The following is a 16,782-nucleotide window of genomic DNA, read 5'->3' as shown; positions in this document are numbered from 1 at the left end:
AAGTGGACATTGTATTTGCTTTTTACTATCAATGCCAAGTGTATCATCAACGGCGGTCATATATTACATGCTTTACTTTTACTTTCTTTCTGGCTACTTATTATATGTTTTTTTATCCAACTTATTGTGTACTATACATATATGGATATCTATTTATTTTTTTCTCTCTTTTTGGGCTGTTTGTTTGTTATCTATATCAACCACACTTGCATTAAAATGCACTAGATATTTAAAAAAAAATATATTATAGGTTCTGTATCTATATATTCTTTAAGAACTTACTAGATAGTTCTCATTAATCCTTTTTTAATCTTATTGTTTGTATTGTAATGAAAATTATTTATGTTGTAATGTTTCTGCCCTTTTGTTTAGGGCTGTAATTGGAAATATAGATTCCTACACTGCAACAAGTGTATTACGATATTTCTCCACTCGAGACAGTTAAATTTTATTATTTAAAGCGCGAGGCTTACCGAGCTCTTTAAATAACTAACATTTAACGTCGAGTTATAGTGTAGAAATCTGTTTCTCTAATGATTTTTATCCTTCTTTTTCAAAGATTTTCAGAAACTTGTGTTCTTTATATGTGTCATCAGGCATGGATGACTTGTTTCATGACGTCACAATAGGAAAATTCAGAAGAAAACAAAACATTTAGACGTCATAATCAAATTTCGACTAATCATTTGCCGAGAACAGATTTTTCACTAGTGAGGAGAAATATTTGTCTCACACCGGTCAGGAAATGTGAAAATAGCACAAAATTTAGAGAAAATGAGATATCTTCTTTTTCTCCTTCTATTATATAGAGATATATAACAAAGCATAACATAAAAAATGTAGTGCACATTTTCAAATAACCCGCTACGCGGGTTATTCAGAGGGCACCACATTTTTTTATGTTATTTTTATACATAGACAGAATTTTTTTTACAGCCATTCCTTAAATGGAAAATTAATAAAAAATTAAAAAAAGATAAAATAACGAATTTGGAAAAAAAGGGTGAGGACTAAAATAAATTGCTCTGCCACCATGTACCTTTGACTTTTGATACCTTTGCTGAAATTCTCCATTCATTAAATATTTTACAAAAAAAATCACCCTACAACAGTTTTCATACTTTCAACCAAGCTCTAAATGCCCGCGATTTTGCAGGTGCGTTCTAGTTAAGTTACAAAGATCAGTTTTATTACATCTTGTGATCAATTTATTTGACAATCGTCAATGTCAGTCAGCAGGGTTTATGAACATCATAAAATATACTTTTTCACTTTTTGGTCTCTTAGAAAATGTTGCACATGCTGTATTAGACCCATCTACAACGAAATTTGTTTTACATGCACACGTATAAAAATAGCGATTTTTATCCGACGCAAATATTGGTTTGAACGTTGTTTTCAATTAAGACTTGTTTATATATATAATTGATCACAAGATGTAACAAAATGGATCTTAATATAAATTTAATACTAAATAGAAAACAATAAACTTGTGGCCAAGATGTTATGCCACAAACATAAGGTGTCAATACTTTTTTTGTACACCAGATCCTGATTTCGACCATTAATGTCTCTTCAGTGATGTTAGGGATCGAAACGGTATTTGGAAGGCCATATAATTTACCCTCAATTTAAGATAGACACTTGAATTTTAAGAATCAATATAGGATGAACAGATCATACAAACCGGAGGGAAAATATGATACAAGCCCAAACGAAAAAATATAAACAAGTCTAAATTGAAAACTACGTTCAAACCTATGATTGCGTTGGATAAAAACCGCAATTTTTATACATTTGCATGTAAAACAAATTTCGTTGTACAAGGGTATAAGTACAGTACAAACAACATTTTCCAAAAGACCAAAAAAGTGAAAAAGTATATTTAAACAAAACGCATTTGACTAACAGGTTGAACAATTGATTTTCTTTAACTCTGCTGACTGCCATTGGCGATAGCCAAATGAACTTGATCACAAGATGTAACAAAATGGATCTTAATATAAATTTAATACTAAACAGAAAACAATCAACTTGTGGCCAAGATGTTATGCCACAAACATAAGGTGTCAATACTTTTATTGTACATCAGGTCCGGATTTCGACAATAAATGTCTCTTCAGTGATGTTAGGGATCGAAACGGTATTTGGAAGGCCATATAATTTACCCTCAATTTAAGATAGACACTTGAATTTTAAGAGTCAATATAGGATGAACGGATCATATAAACCGGAGGGAAAATATGATACAAACCCAAACGAAAAAATATAAACAAGTCTAAATTGAAAACTACGTTCAAACCTATGATTGGGTTGGATACAAACCGCAAATTTTATACGTGTGCATGTAAAATAAATTTCGTTGTAGAAGGGTATAAGTACAGTACAAACAATATTTTCCAAAAGACCAAAAAAGTGAAAAGGTATATTTAAACAAAACGCATTTGACTAACAGGTCGAACAACTGATGTTCTTTAACCCTGCTGACTGCAATTGGCGATTGCCAAATAAAGTTGATCACAAGATGTAACAAAATGGATCTTAATATAAACTTAATACTAAACAGAAAATAATAAACTTGTGCCCAAGATGTTATGCCACAAACATAAGGTGTCAATACTTTTTTTGTACACCAGATCCTGATTTCGACAATAAATGTCTCTTCAGTGATGTTAGGGATCGGAACGGTATTTGGAAGGCCATATAATTTACCCTCAATTTAAGATAGACACTTGAATTTTAAGAGTCAATATAGGATGAACGGATCATATAAACCGGAGGGAAAATATGATACAAGCCCAAACGAAAAAATATAAACAAGACTAAATTGAAACTACGTTCAAACCTATGATTGCGTTGGATAAAACCGCAATTTTTATACGTGTGCATGTAAAACAAATTTCGTTGTAGAAGGGTCTAAATACAGCACAAACAACATTTTCCAAAATTCCAAAAAAGTGAAAAAGTATATTTAAACAAAACGCATTTGACTAACAGGTCGAACAACTGATGTTCTTTAACCCTGCTGACTGCCATTGGGGATAAATAAATAAAATTGATCACAAAATGTAACAAAATGGATCATGATATAAATTTAATACTATACAGAAAATAATAAACTTGAGGCCAAGATTTTGTACCACAAACATAAGGTGTCAATATTTGTTTTGTACACTAGATCCGGATTTCGACAATAAATGTCTCTTCAGTGATGGTAGGGATCGAAACAGTATTTGGAGGGCCATATAATTTACCCTCAATTTAAGATAGACACTTGAATTTTAAGAGTCAATATAGGATGAACGAATCATATAAACCGGAGGGAAAATATGATACAAGCCCAAACGAAAAAATATAAACAAGACTAAATTGAAAACTACGTTCAAACCTATGATTGCGTTGGATAAAAACCGCAATTTTCATACGTGTGCATGTAAAACAACATTTTCTGAAAGACCAAAAAAGTGAAAAATAAAATTGAGAAAAGAAATGGGGAAGGTATCAAAGCGACAACAACCCGACCATAGAGCAGACAACAGCCGAAGGCCATCGGTGGGTCTTCTATGTAGCGAGAAACTCCCGCACCCGTATCCTTCATTTGGCCCCTTAAAAATATGTATACTAGTACAGTGATAATGGACGTCATACTCAACTCCGAATTATATACAAGAAACTAAAATTAAAAATCATACAAGACTTACAAAGGCCAGAGGCTCCTGACTTGGGACAGACGCAAAATTGCGGCGGGGTTAAACATGTTTATGAGATTTCAACCCTCCCCTATACCTCTAGCCAATGCAGAAAAGTAAATGCATAACAATACGCACATTACAATTCAGTTCAAGAGAAGTCAGAGTCCGATGTCAGAAGATGTAACAAAAGAAAATAAATAAAATGACAATAATACATAAATAACAACAGACTACTAGCAGTTAACTGACATGCCAGCTCCAGATCTCAAATAAACTGATTGAAAGATTATGTCTTCATCATATGAATATCAGGTACAATCCCTCCCGTTAGGGGTTTAGTAACATACTATCATAAAATATATGAGAAGAACATAACCCGTGTCATGCCAACAACTGTTTTTGAAATAAATGTGTTTATTTCCGATGCAAAGACCCTATAAGTGAATCAATATTAACGCCAAAATATGCTTAAACAAAACGCATTTGACTAACAGGTCGAACAACTGAGGTTCTTTAACCCTGCTGACTGCCACTGGCGATTGCCAAATAAAATTGATCACAAGATGTAACAAAATGGATCGTAATATTTTAGTCTAGTTGTTATTGTCGCTAACTGCAAATACTACCGGATCTGTAATTAGTGTCTTCTTTGTTGTAGGGATGTATGAATACATTACCTCGTCCGGTCTATGTTTTTGTTAGGTTTCTTTTTACTTTGTATCGATCTGATGAATTAAACTCTTTTCGACTGATTGTTATAGTTTGTTCTTATGTTGACAATGTACTGTTACACCACTGTACTAGGTAAGAGGAGGGTTTGGCGCCAGTAAAAATGTTTCACCCTTCCAAATTCTCTATGTGCTTATCCCAAGTCAGTAATTCAGTGGTAGTCGCTTGTTGCTGTATATCATAATGTTTTTTTCCGTTAATTTGTTTGCCCATAAATAAGGCCATTAGTTTTTTTCGTTTCAATCGTTTAACATGTGTCATTTCGGGACCTTTTATAGCTGACTTTGCCCATGGTATTCTTTATATGTTGCATCTGTTCTTAATAATCTAATTGTTTGTTTATTGTTATGGACTTTTACAGCTGTCAATAATTGCGAGTACTCTATGATGTAATTTGTGTTATTGTTTTTTTTTTTAAATTATTTTGTTATGCTTTGGTTCGATCTGATGAATACACATTTTAACACCGTTACATTCTTTATGTGCCTATTGCAATGTCGTTTGCTGTTGGTTATCATATTTGTTTTTCGTGTGTATTGTTTTGTATATAAATTAGGTCGTTAGTCTTCTCACTTGAATTGTTTTTTATTGATATTTTAGGGTCTTTTTACTGAGCTTACAATGCGGTTAGGGTTTTGCTTATTTGATGTTTTCTAAACCTGACGTCTTTTATTGAACCTGTTTTTTTGTGAATTCTGATAAGTATATTCTAGTGTTAGTCTAGATCTTTGACATACTAATTACAAGGAAAATATGTTACATATATAGATTTTGTTATAAAGACAATATTGGGCATCTAGTATTTTGTTAACTTCATGTATGTTGTTTAATTTGAAAAATAGTCTTTTAAATGAATGGAATATTTTTGTTATGTTAATATTATGTAATCAACTATTATGCAATTAATGGCAAAATCTTGGTTTGTTCACTTAAATGAATTGAGCTCTATCATCTCTATAACTATACAGGAAATTTAACGAAATCATAAATCTCATAAACCTGTAATATTAGTGTAAACATCCTTACTACATAAAAGTATAGATAATGCTTGATTTAGAGTTAAATTTGATCTTTTCATTCTATCCGAAATCTGAGACACCGTTTTGTAGATAATGGCTCTAGGAATATAATTTCTCGGGGTATCCATGAAGAAGATAATTTCAATTGAAAATGAAAATTTCTTGCAAAATTTTGTAGACTGTTAACATTATAATTGATAACATGACTGTAGCATAATGCTAACATTGCATTGATTATAAAGAGTAATCTGTTAGCTATCCATAAATACCACTTTTATAAATTTAAAGCATTCTAAAGAAAGTTACAGTATTTTAAAACTTGGCAATCGGAGGTATACAATTTGTCTATTGTTCTACCTTAAGATAAAAGTTAGTTAGATTACTTGGAGTGCATTTTTTTCTAACACATACGATGCAAACGACTAATCGCACACATGTTTTGATCATTTGTTTCTAACATGCGCTTGCAAAGTTTACATAAACTTTGACGAACTATGCACTCGCTCAAAAATGCGTCTAAAGTTTTTCGTTCATCGTTTGTTAGTACAAACGCTACATTTGTTTCTAACTTCAACCTGATTAAACGATGTATTTGTTTCTAAGTTTGTCAAAAGTCTGTTTACCAACAACCTGTGCATGCATTATTGAAAGTTCAAACAGGGTCAGTAAACACTGATTAAACGGTTTATTTTTTTAATTTTTTTTGTAGCGTTTAGAAAATAACAAACGCCACACAACGTTTACAAAATTTTGGTTAGAAAGAAATGCACTCTGTATTTAAAATGAAGAACGTTGATTTATATTTCGAAAATATTATTTCGTAGAAAAGTTATTAGTTATAGGCATAACCTTCTTCTTCTTCTTCTTTTCTGTAACTTCCTCCTAAAAAACCTACACAAAAACATGATACCACTAAACAAAAATAGTGCAAGGTGGGTTTGTCTTCCACGTGTCATTTGCTATTCAAATGTATAATGTTACGCAGGTAATACTGGTCGTTAATGAGATAAAACGCACATTATTAAATGAACTAAGTGTTGTTGGATGTATATATTTGCTGTAAGTTTATTTATTTGTATTATACATTAATTAATTTGCAATTTAAATAAATAATTCTACCCTTTACCAATGCATGCCAAGGTTTATATGTTGCTCTATTTAGAAAACTTTTGTATTTTTACTTTTTGCACGTATTTATAATTGATGTTCTGTAGGGATTTTATATATTCTATTCTAGATGTTATTCACATGCTTATTTATAGGAACACACGTTATGCATATTCCAACTTTTATGTTTTGTTTTTATTTGTTGATGTTCAAACGAAAGCTATCTTTGATAGTTTAGTTATATCCGTTACTTCAATCCACAAAAGAACAATAATGTTTCCATTTTTTTTGTTTTACCCTGGACAAGTTTTTGAGGATTATTCATTTCAAATAGTAATCAATTCTTTTGATGAGAGAAGAAATTACACAAAATGAAACCGATCTGAAAAACAGCAATGACACGTGTTTTTGCCTAGATGTGCTACCATTCTTATCAAGGGTTTAATTTAAATCTCCTTTTTTTTAAATGCTGGTTAAATATGTTCGTTACTTGTGCAAGGATCAAGAAAAGCGAATACTTATATTTTTACACATAAAAGGTATTTATATTTTTGGCATTTTAATTGCTTTGGAAATTTAGATTTATTTTTCGGGTAAACGGCTTACACTTGAAAGTAAAATTGACCCTTCAATGTGAAAATTTATTATGGTTAGATAATATTCTACATTTTAAATTTATACATATCAAATTGATTTAGCGCATTCCGGTACTGACTGAAATAATACGTTTGCAGTCTAGAATGAATAAATTTGCTTTTTAAGCATATTACGGCAAAATCTCTGTAATCAGAAATAAGAACCCGTAGAAATCTGACACGCATAGTCTCAGATATAGAAACTTTGATATAACATAATGTACTCTATATACGATCAATAATGAAGCATACTCTGTTTTATAAATTAGGGTTGACAAGGTTATCACATAAGTTGATTTCAGCTCAAATGAGTCTTTTTTTTAATTCTTCTGTAAAAATGGTAAAAAACTGTTTTCCTACCAGTCACAGAAATACCAGCTTTTTCTACTTTGCAAATACACGGAGGAAACTCGAATGTAGGTAACATTGACTATTTAATGTGAAATTGTATTGTGATGAGAGTATTTTCTATGTCTTATACTTGAGACCATATTGGTACTGACTGAAATAATACATTTGAACTCTAGAATAAACGAATTGGCTTATTAAGCATTTTACGAGCAAATCTCTGTTACAAATAAAAAGAACCCGTTGAATTCTGGCACGCAGAGTCTCATATATAGATGACACTTTGATATAACATTATGTACTCAATACACGAACAATAATGAAACATACTCTGTTTCATAAGTTATGGTTACCAAAGACGAAAGCCGATTTCGGGTAAAATTAAGACTCTAACTTTTTCTGTAAAAATATAAATAACTAGAACACACCCGTGATATCGCGGGTCCGTGACTGAATTAAAGTATAAAACTATGCGCAAGCCTTATCTTAGTATAAGTACTGTCATCTGATAAAGTCATGCCGATTATAAGATACACAATTTTCTCTGCTTTCAAATCTTTCTGTTTGAACCCGTCGAACTGGAACTTATCAATTATTGGTAATATTTAGTGTTGTCAACGGTAAATCGGTTAACCGGTTAACCGTTCGAACGACCGAATACCGAATACCACTAACGCTAACCGGTTAACCGGACTTTTTTTCTATTTTGATAGATTTGATATAAATTTGTATTGAAATCATTAAATATTGATGTTGTCTTTAAAAATTGTCGTCGTGGTAATTAATTTGACAGATCAATTGTCCAGTATATTGATTGCTATTGTTAATCCAAAAATATAAAATTAATTAGAACTTGTCTCTCAGCTCGGGGCAATTTATTAAGGAAACATAATTAGTTGCATGTTTTTTTAACAGTAACTTTAAATCAGTAATACGATTAAATTTTACGATTTACTTCATTATTTCAATTTTAATCTAAATTAATATTGTGTAGACCTACATCTGATTGTGCAATCTCCATCGTGCAAGTCTTTGTCATATTTTAAACGAAAAGGTAACTCAAAAACTATTAAAAAAACAAACCAACGTGAATGTAATCAATATATACTTAATAAATGGATAAATCAATTAAAATTAAAATACTTCCCATTATTTTCGGAAACAACGAGTGAAAATGAAAGAATCATCGGTTTAAGACATATTCAAATCTACGAGATCACGATTTTTTTTTAAATTTTTCAATCTGAAGTTAGTACAAACGCCATAGTTGAAACCGTGTATTTGATTAAAAATTAAACCTAGCCAGGAATCTTCACAGACAAGCCATATAATACCAACGGAAAAACTTCAATTCATGGTATTATAAAAACGTAAATGTATGACTTGAATGGAAGGTATTCACATTGACACTCATACCACATCTTCTTACATCTATGTGTAGGGTACTATTGAAAAAACTTTCAAACATCAACTTTAACCACCGGTTAACCGGTTAATCGGTCGAACAATTATCCGAGTAACCGATTAGGCAAAAGTGTACGATTTGACAACACTAGTAATATTAATTATTTGGAAAACAAAAGGTCCTGGAATGGAGTATTTTTTAATCAACAGCATTGTCCTATATTAGTTATAAATAAAGTTGAATTCTTTGATTCGCTGTTTTACGTCATGCCCGCTAACAAATTGAAACTTATTTTTAGTCGAGATTTTTAGTATTCGTATTGTTATCTTAGAAAGTCTTACGGATTAAAATACTACAATAGGTAACAACTTGACAATTTAGTAGTGTCAACGCTGTGATTATGACCCGTGTATATAGCATATTAATCCTGAATACACCGTTTGGTGGTGCGCCTGTCAGATGCGGAACGTACAGATAAGGTAATAGGTAACAGGTGATTATACTATTGGTCTCGGTATCGGATTCGACCCGGAACTTCCTAATTATTGGCAATATTAATTACGTAGAAAACAAAAGGGCCTGGAGTGGTGTTATTTTTAATCTACACCTTTGTACTATATTAGTTGTATATAAAGTTGAATTCTTTGATTCGTCGTTTTTACGTGATGACGGCTGACAAATTGGACCTCGTAATTTTAGTATTATAGATACTTTTATCCTTCCAGTCAAAGAAATACCAGTTTTGTCTTCTTTGCAAATATATTATGTCAATCTGGAGTATCAATTGTATAAACTGATTTTAATAATCAACCTTTCGATTTCCAAAACGTCTGCTCATAACAGACTAAAATGACTAATGTTGATTTCAGGGATTATATGTGCAGGAGAGTCTTTGAAAAATTCCTATGTAAAGAAAATCAACCACGTTCATACAAGTTTTACTTCTATTTTTGACTAAGCATATTGTATACTGCAATCAGTCAACTATTGTTTACATGACAGGTATACACATACATGTCTGCTTTATTTAAACTAGAAGTAAGTCCAGTGTTACCGGTTTCCATGTTTTATGATCGGTAATTATCAGAAAATGCTGTTACCATTCACTCACAAGATTGAATGTTAAAACATATCCGTTGATTATTTTTTTCATGCACAATGGCAGTCATTCTTGGTAAAAGCTATATTTTGCTCGCTCATAGAGGATAATGCAACTACATTCATGTTTATAGTTTTCACGGTAATTTCCACCAAGTTGATATACTTCAAGTAACAACTAAGACGGTGTACATTAAGCCACATGGCTGAAATGACCCACTTATAATGACTTAGTGTTGTCATTTTGAAACTTTTACTTTTATATTTTAAAACATTTAGCGCCCAAGATAGAAGTTCAAAAATGAAACAAACAAACATTTAACATACCAATAAATGCAAATTTTAATACTCAGAAGTGTTTTTTGTAACAAATTATAATTGTAACATAAGTGGTGATTTTTCGTTTGATCTTATAGTGAGTTAACTTCAGTTATTTTTAGATTGTTACGTTCTTGAATGATTGTTTAGTTATTTCACTCTCTTATACCGCCGTTGATTGTTTCTCGTTTGAATAGCTAAGAATTGGAGGAGCTTAAACCAGTGCATTAACATCCCTCTTAAAATTGGTTAATGCCCAGTCTGTCTCTGCCTCCTTGGGGTAGTAATTATTGAAAGATTAAAACAAAATGAAATAGAAATGACTACATTTTCCTGAGACATTTTCCTACAGTTATTTTGCTTGGATACCTGTTATATCGTGTCGAAACTATTAATAGCCTAAAAATATATGGCACTTGATGTGTAGTAATATTCTTCATTTTACAAAGGTATATTTCCGTGTATTGATCATGATTCAAACATTTGCCCTGGACCTTACATGCATTCAACACCCAATCATTGCAATCAATTAACCAATCTCTTCCCAGTTCTTTGGAATGAAAGAAGATTATTAATTACCTTCATAATTTAGGTCTTTCCTCTAGGCCAGAAAAGACCTTATTGTTTTTCTAATGTTTTTTTTTCTTTTTCTTTTTTTTTCACTTCCAGCATTTTTTTTGCACGCCCTCCTACAAAATTTAAACCATCGATAGACCTCATGAAGTTTTAACAGATGAACTTTTGTAGGATTTCATCTTCCCATTTAGAAGTTATCTTCCTTTTATTGATTTTTTTCAACATTGCCCCCTCATTATTTTTAAAGATATCATGACTTTATTTGGACAATTGGTAGATCTCATCATGATGTATTACCATATGAGGCTGCATAGGATTTCATCATCCCCTATGAGAGTTATAACCTCTTTAAGAAATTTATTTCCTTTGCATTTTTCTCAAAAAGTATTAGATAGAATCGATTTGAAAACGGAAACATGTACAAGAACAGATGGCAATGTTAATAAACATACACAATCATTTTGTTGTAAACTCTTATAGGGAGTTATTTCCCTTGAAAAGTTGAAACAATTTAAAAAAAAAATGTATTTCGAGAACCGGAAGTCGTACATCAAATGAAAGGTCGTACAAAGAACATTACGAAAACATCACTTTTACAGGACCTTTCAAATTGACGTCCCCTTAAAATGAAAGGTCTTATTATTTACATTTCAAATATCAAATTCCTGTCCTCCAAACATGAGTTGAATGGGGTTATTTAGTGCAAAAATTAAACTTTCTAGAACATGGTGTTGTCGCATATGAAATGAAGAACATCAAGTCTGCGTTACACATATCATATTTCCAATCTCGAAAATGTGAGCGGATAGGATCATTAAGTGTAAAAAGCGAAAAGTTTCAGAAGGCATGATTGTCGTATATCAATCGAAAGGTCGTGCAAAGTACATTACGAAAACATCACGTTTACAGGAAAGACCTTTCAATTGTTGTACACACAATTGAGATACTAGTTGGTATTAGGAATTGTTTCTCTTTTACACAACGTCCTTTGAAACTATTTTTTGCACTCAATGACCCCACCCAACCAATTTTTAGGGGACGTCAATTTGATATTTGAAATGTACGCGCTATGGACTTTCATTTGATATGCGACAACCCAACCATCTGAGAAGTTTGATTTTTTCACGTCTTTCTGAATTTGAGGGCAAATAAACATCGAATGAAACTTTGCATTACCTCGCCTTTTTTTTTTATCTCCCTACCACAACTCATTTCTGAAGAATTTTCGTGAAGAAAATATTCTATAACACATAGATGACTATCGAGTATGAATCACACAGCAACAGTTCTTTTAATTTCAAACGTACCTTTATCGGACAAATTCAACTGACATCTGCTGCATGAATAAATAATAAAAAATTGTTTTATTATTGTGTCATATATTAATTGACAAATATTTACAAATCACAGTATTCAATAAAACAATCAATACCCAGTCATAAATTTGACTTATGAGACACTTAACACATGCTATGTACATATTAATATAGTTTCAAGGTAAAATTGATAAAATTATAATCGAAAAAGTTCAAAAATGTTTATGCATTTAAAAGCATATTACCTGAACAAAAAATAGAATTCTGAAATGAGTGCTGGTTAAAAAAGTATGAAAATAAATAAAAAAGAATTAATATATTTGATTATCTTATCATAAATTAATTACAGTGACTTTGAAATCATGAAATAGACTGTTACAACTAGTATATTATTAGTAATAATTAAGAAAATGATTTTCGTCTCATAAAACTCTTATCAGGCGGAAACCCGGTTGAAATAGAACAAAAGAATCGAAGCTCTTTGTTAGAGAAGGCGATAAATGCTTATTGTTTTGTTTAATATAGTAACAAATTTTTTAAAAGTTAATAGAAACAAATAAATAACAATTTTCTGCTAAATTACGAAGTGTTTTATTTTAAAAACACCATTTGCATAAGTTTTCAATTTAACTTCTACATAGTTAAGTAGAACAATTAGATATCAAGTCGGCGACATGGGTATCTATCAAGTTGGATGAAGAAAATGTGTGATCTCCGATTTAATTCTTTTTACCACTGACGGAGAACATATTAATCTATTAGTTCAGTTGTTTTCGTGTCTGCCCCTCCATTAATTTATGTGACGCAAGAAAAAATTCCCCAAAACATTTTGTCTTGAAATCGTGTAAAGCAAGAGTATTTGATATATCATCTCGCTTCAGATTCTATCATTTTTATATATCAAGTCTACAGGTTGACTTTATAACTTAACAAAATCACAGTACTAAAAGATGAAATATATAGGTCAAGTAAAATACCTTTCTAATGAATCACAAAAACAGAGTAGGTGTGTTCGAATAGGTATTCTTTTAACTAAAAGTACTTGACGACAGTCTTTTAAGTTGGATGTTAAAAATGCATATCTTCGAAGTGTGATAATTAGGGTTTATAGTCTTCAACCACTGAAAATGTTTAATCTGCCCTTCCACTAAATATTTAATCAGAAAATTTTCAAATGTTTATGAATTTTCGAAAATTCCACCTGACAACCGATCAGGCAATAGTTTAAAGTTGACTCAATGCAGATAAGAACATTATCTGATGCTCATTAGCTAGTAGATACATTTGTCTTTTAAAATGCTGTTATGTAAACACTTGCTTAAAATTTTTTGAATATCATAACATTTAACTATTACAACAAGTTTAATATCATCATTTAACTTTGAGAAATTGTCAATATATTTTGAACATTCGAACAACAATTCAAACCTAATGTCATCATATAAGAAGCAATTTAAAAGAAAACGTTTTGCAGATTCAACACTATTTAAGGAACAAAATTTACAAAGTCTATTTTCGAGTGCTGTAGGCGGCCTGGTGTACCTGCCAGTCTCGATGGCTAACGGAAGCGAACCGGCGCCTAACAAGGCTAGAGTACGTCTACGACTGCGGTTTAATTTGGAAAACTTATGTCTCGGCATAATTGTTAGTTTTGAATAACCTGCACGTTCAATGTTTGTTGCCATTTTCCTGTCCACGATCATTAAATAGTTCACTTTGCCATTCGATATCATCTAACACCTTTATTTTGTCCGTCACAAACTTCGTAATTGTTTTCGTAGATAATAATAAATCATTTACAGTGTTTCTAATGTTTAGTAAGTCGTTAATTTTGTCCACCTCGCGGCACCAACCTTTGCGTCTTCTCGAGGCCTACTTTCATATTTTGAACACGTTTTGATTTTCGTCTGTCCTTGTTATTTTACACAAAAGTCTGATATATGATATACGCTGCTTATTTAAACACGGATTAAGGCAATGTCATTCGCGTACAACAATAAACTTAACATAGTCTCATTTATATTGATTCCATAATTTAACGCATTTATACGATCTGAAAGGTCGTTAATATATACCGCGAAGAGCGAAGGTGACAGTATACAGACTTGTTTTACTCCTGACGTCACACTGAACCAAGGGGTTAACTCATTATTCATACGGACAGTACATTGAACACCTTCATTAAGCGATTTGATTGCATCAAGAAACTTCCCACGTACACCAATAACTTGAAGTTTATACGAAAGTAAATCCCTTTTGACCGTACCGAAGGCTTTTCTCATTTCGACAAAACACGCATAAGTTGATTTCTTGGCAATTTTTCGGTCATTTGAAATTGAATAAAGTGAAAATAAATGTTCCTCGCAACTGCGTCCTTTTCTGAATCCGTTTTGTTCATCGCACAAGCAATCATTTAATAACTTCTAACCATTTCCTTAGTCGAAAAATTCAGGACAGAGCAGTAAATTTTTCAGGGCACAAATATTAAAGTTATACCTCGATAATTCAAAGGACATCTATTAACCATGGAACCCTGTTTCAAAATTGAATTTATAATTCCACTTGTCCACTGACTGGGCACTCGGCCAAGTTCGAAACAGCCACTAATTATTTGGTATAAAAGTTTTATCGCCACTTCATTTTTTAAAACCTCGGCAGGTACATCATCAATTCCAGCAGCCGATTTTTTGCCTGAGTAACGGCTAACAGAATTTCATCTGGGTTTTTTCACCATTTAAAGAATCAACATCTATGTTAGAGTCGAAATCCGTTTCATCAAGATTGTTGTTATTCTCACTTTTATTCGTAAACAAAGCTTGAAAATCACCTTTCCATTTGTTTAAAACACTGTTCTTATCGGTTTTAACATTTCCTGTATCGTCAATAATGACTCACGGAACGCGTGGTTTTCGTTCATTCGCTATTCCGGTCTCTCCTATCGATTTCCAGAATTCATTTTGGCTACACGCATTCAGTTGGTCTTCAAGTTTTTGTTGTTCCTGGTACACATACTTCCTTTTATATTTCTGGTTTCTAACATTACAAAACTCCTTTTCAAGTTTACGTTTGATTGTCTTTGATCTTTTTAATTTTAACATTTTTTTTTCTGATTCACAGACTTAATTCCACTGTAGAGAAAGATTATCTCATTCCAATAAGGTTTATAGAAGGACTTCTTACGTTTTTTACTTCCATTTGCAAAAATTAAAACTGACTTTCTTTTTCATTTCACTTTGAATTAAAAGTTGAAATTCATTATACGCCGTTTGTACGTTTAGTGTGATTTGTATAGAGTTTTCAATTCTAATGATAGTTTCATTTCCTTTTTCGATAATTCCAATGTTTTTCAAAAAATCGTTCGAAACATTTGCCGATCTAAATTTGCGGTTTTGAACTTTCGGATCACTTTTTAAAACATCTATGTTCTCCGTATCCCGTCCTCCAGGAATAATGACATCACAGATCAGTAATGAATGGTCAGGAATTTTATCCGGCATATAATTAGATAATCAAAGTTGACATTGAGACTATTTAACAATCTTTTATTTACTGTATGTCCTCATAAGGAACGCACATATAATCTACGACCAATTTGCCAGACGTTGAAATACAAGTAAATTCATGATCATGAAAACGGCCATTTAGCAGAGCAAAAATAATATCACTTAAAAAATTGATAAATATATCTCCTTGTTGATTTTCACTAAAATCGACAATATTTCGTGGTTTCACATTATCCACTCCTCAACATAATCTGTATCATGTCCTTAACTGAATTTAAATCGCCACAAATTATATTTTTTTCTAATTTCTGGTAACTATAAATTTGTTGAAGCAAATTTTGAAAATATAAATCCGAATCCGTAGCTCTGCTTGAATCAGCTGGAGGTAAAAAAAAACACACTGCTATGATAACCGATATATCGATAGATTTTGAGTTAAACTTAATTTACTGTATTCCCATATTTAGTATATCAACATCGTAAAAGGAAAAAAAAAATCATTTTTCATAAGTAAACCCACCCCTGCAGACCCTCTGGTAGCATTTCTATGTAAAATTTCCCTGTTATGACCGAATAATGTATAACCGAGGAAGTTCGATCTTTGAAGTTCGTCACTGCGCAAAAACGGTTCTGTAAGAACATCGCACTGAGAATAATCCAATACTCATTTCCTGAATTGCGAGTTATCGTTTGTCTTTACTGACCACCCCTGCAGTTCCAGACCGCAAGCCGCAAGTCTATTACCCGAAAATCTGTAACTTTTCTCACTACGGATTTTTTTTCAGTACAGTCCGGACGATTGCTTGAAAGTTGCGTGTTTCTTGGGGTAAATTGTTCTCAATGTACACTTTGTTATATTTAGTGATATTTTTAAGGTTTTTCTTGTTTTTCATAATTTCCCTTTTATTGTCAAATTTGACCACTTCTACAATAACCAGCCCAGGGGCAAAACCTTTACTATCCTTCCTTATAACCGATTTCAACACAACATTTGACAACGCGTGCTCGTCTTTCAACATAGCCTGCACTTTGTTGG

The 16,782-nt window shown here is 31.8% G+C and overlaps 1 protein-coding gene across 1 annotated transcript in view; it reads left to right on the top strand.

Moving 5' to 3' along the window:
* Window positions 1-6,387: 6,387 nt before the first annotated feature.
* Window positions 6,388-16,782, top strand: part of LOC143061976 (uncharacterized) — a 290,220-nt gene continuing 279,825 nt past the window's right edge. The window contains exon 1 of the mRNA XM_076233859.1: window positions 6,388-6,499. Within this exon, the coding sequence (XP_076089974.1) occupies window positions 6,485-6,499 (15 nt within the window). The 5' untranslated portion in view covers window positions 6,388-6,484. The remainder of the gene's footprint in view (window positions 6,500-16,782) is intronic.

The sequence above is a fragment of the Mytilus galloprovincialis genome, chromosome 1 (genome assembly GCF_965363235.1).
Source record: "Mytilus galloprovincialis chromosome 1, xbMytGall1.hap1.1, whole genome shotgun sequence".
Lineage (NCBI taxonomy): Eukaryota > Metazoa > Mollusca > Bivalvia > Mytilida > Mytilidae > Mytilus > Mytilus galloprovincialis.
This window is presented reverse-complemented; position numbering and strand designations above follow the sequence as displayed.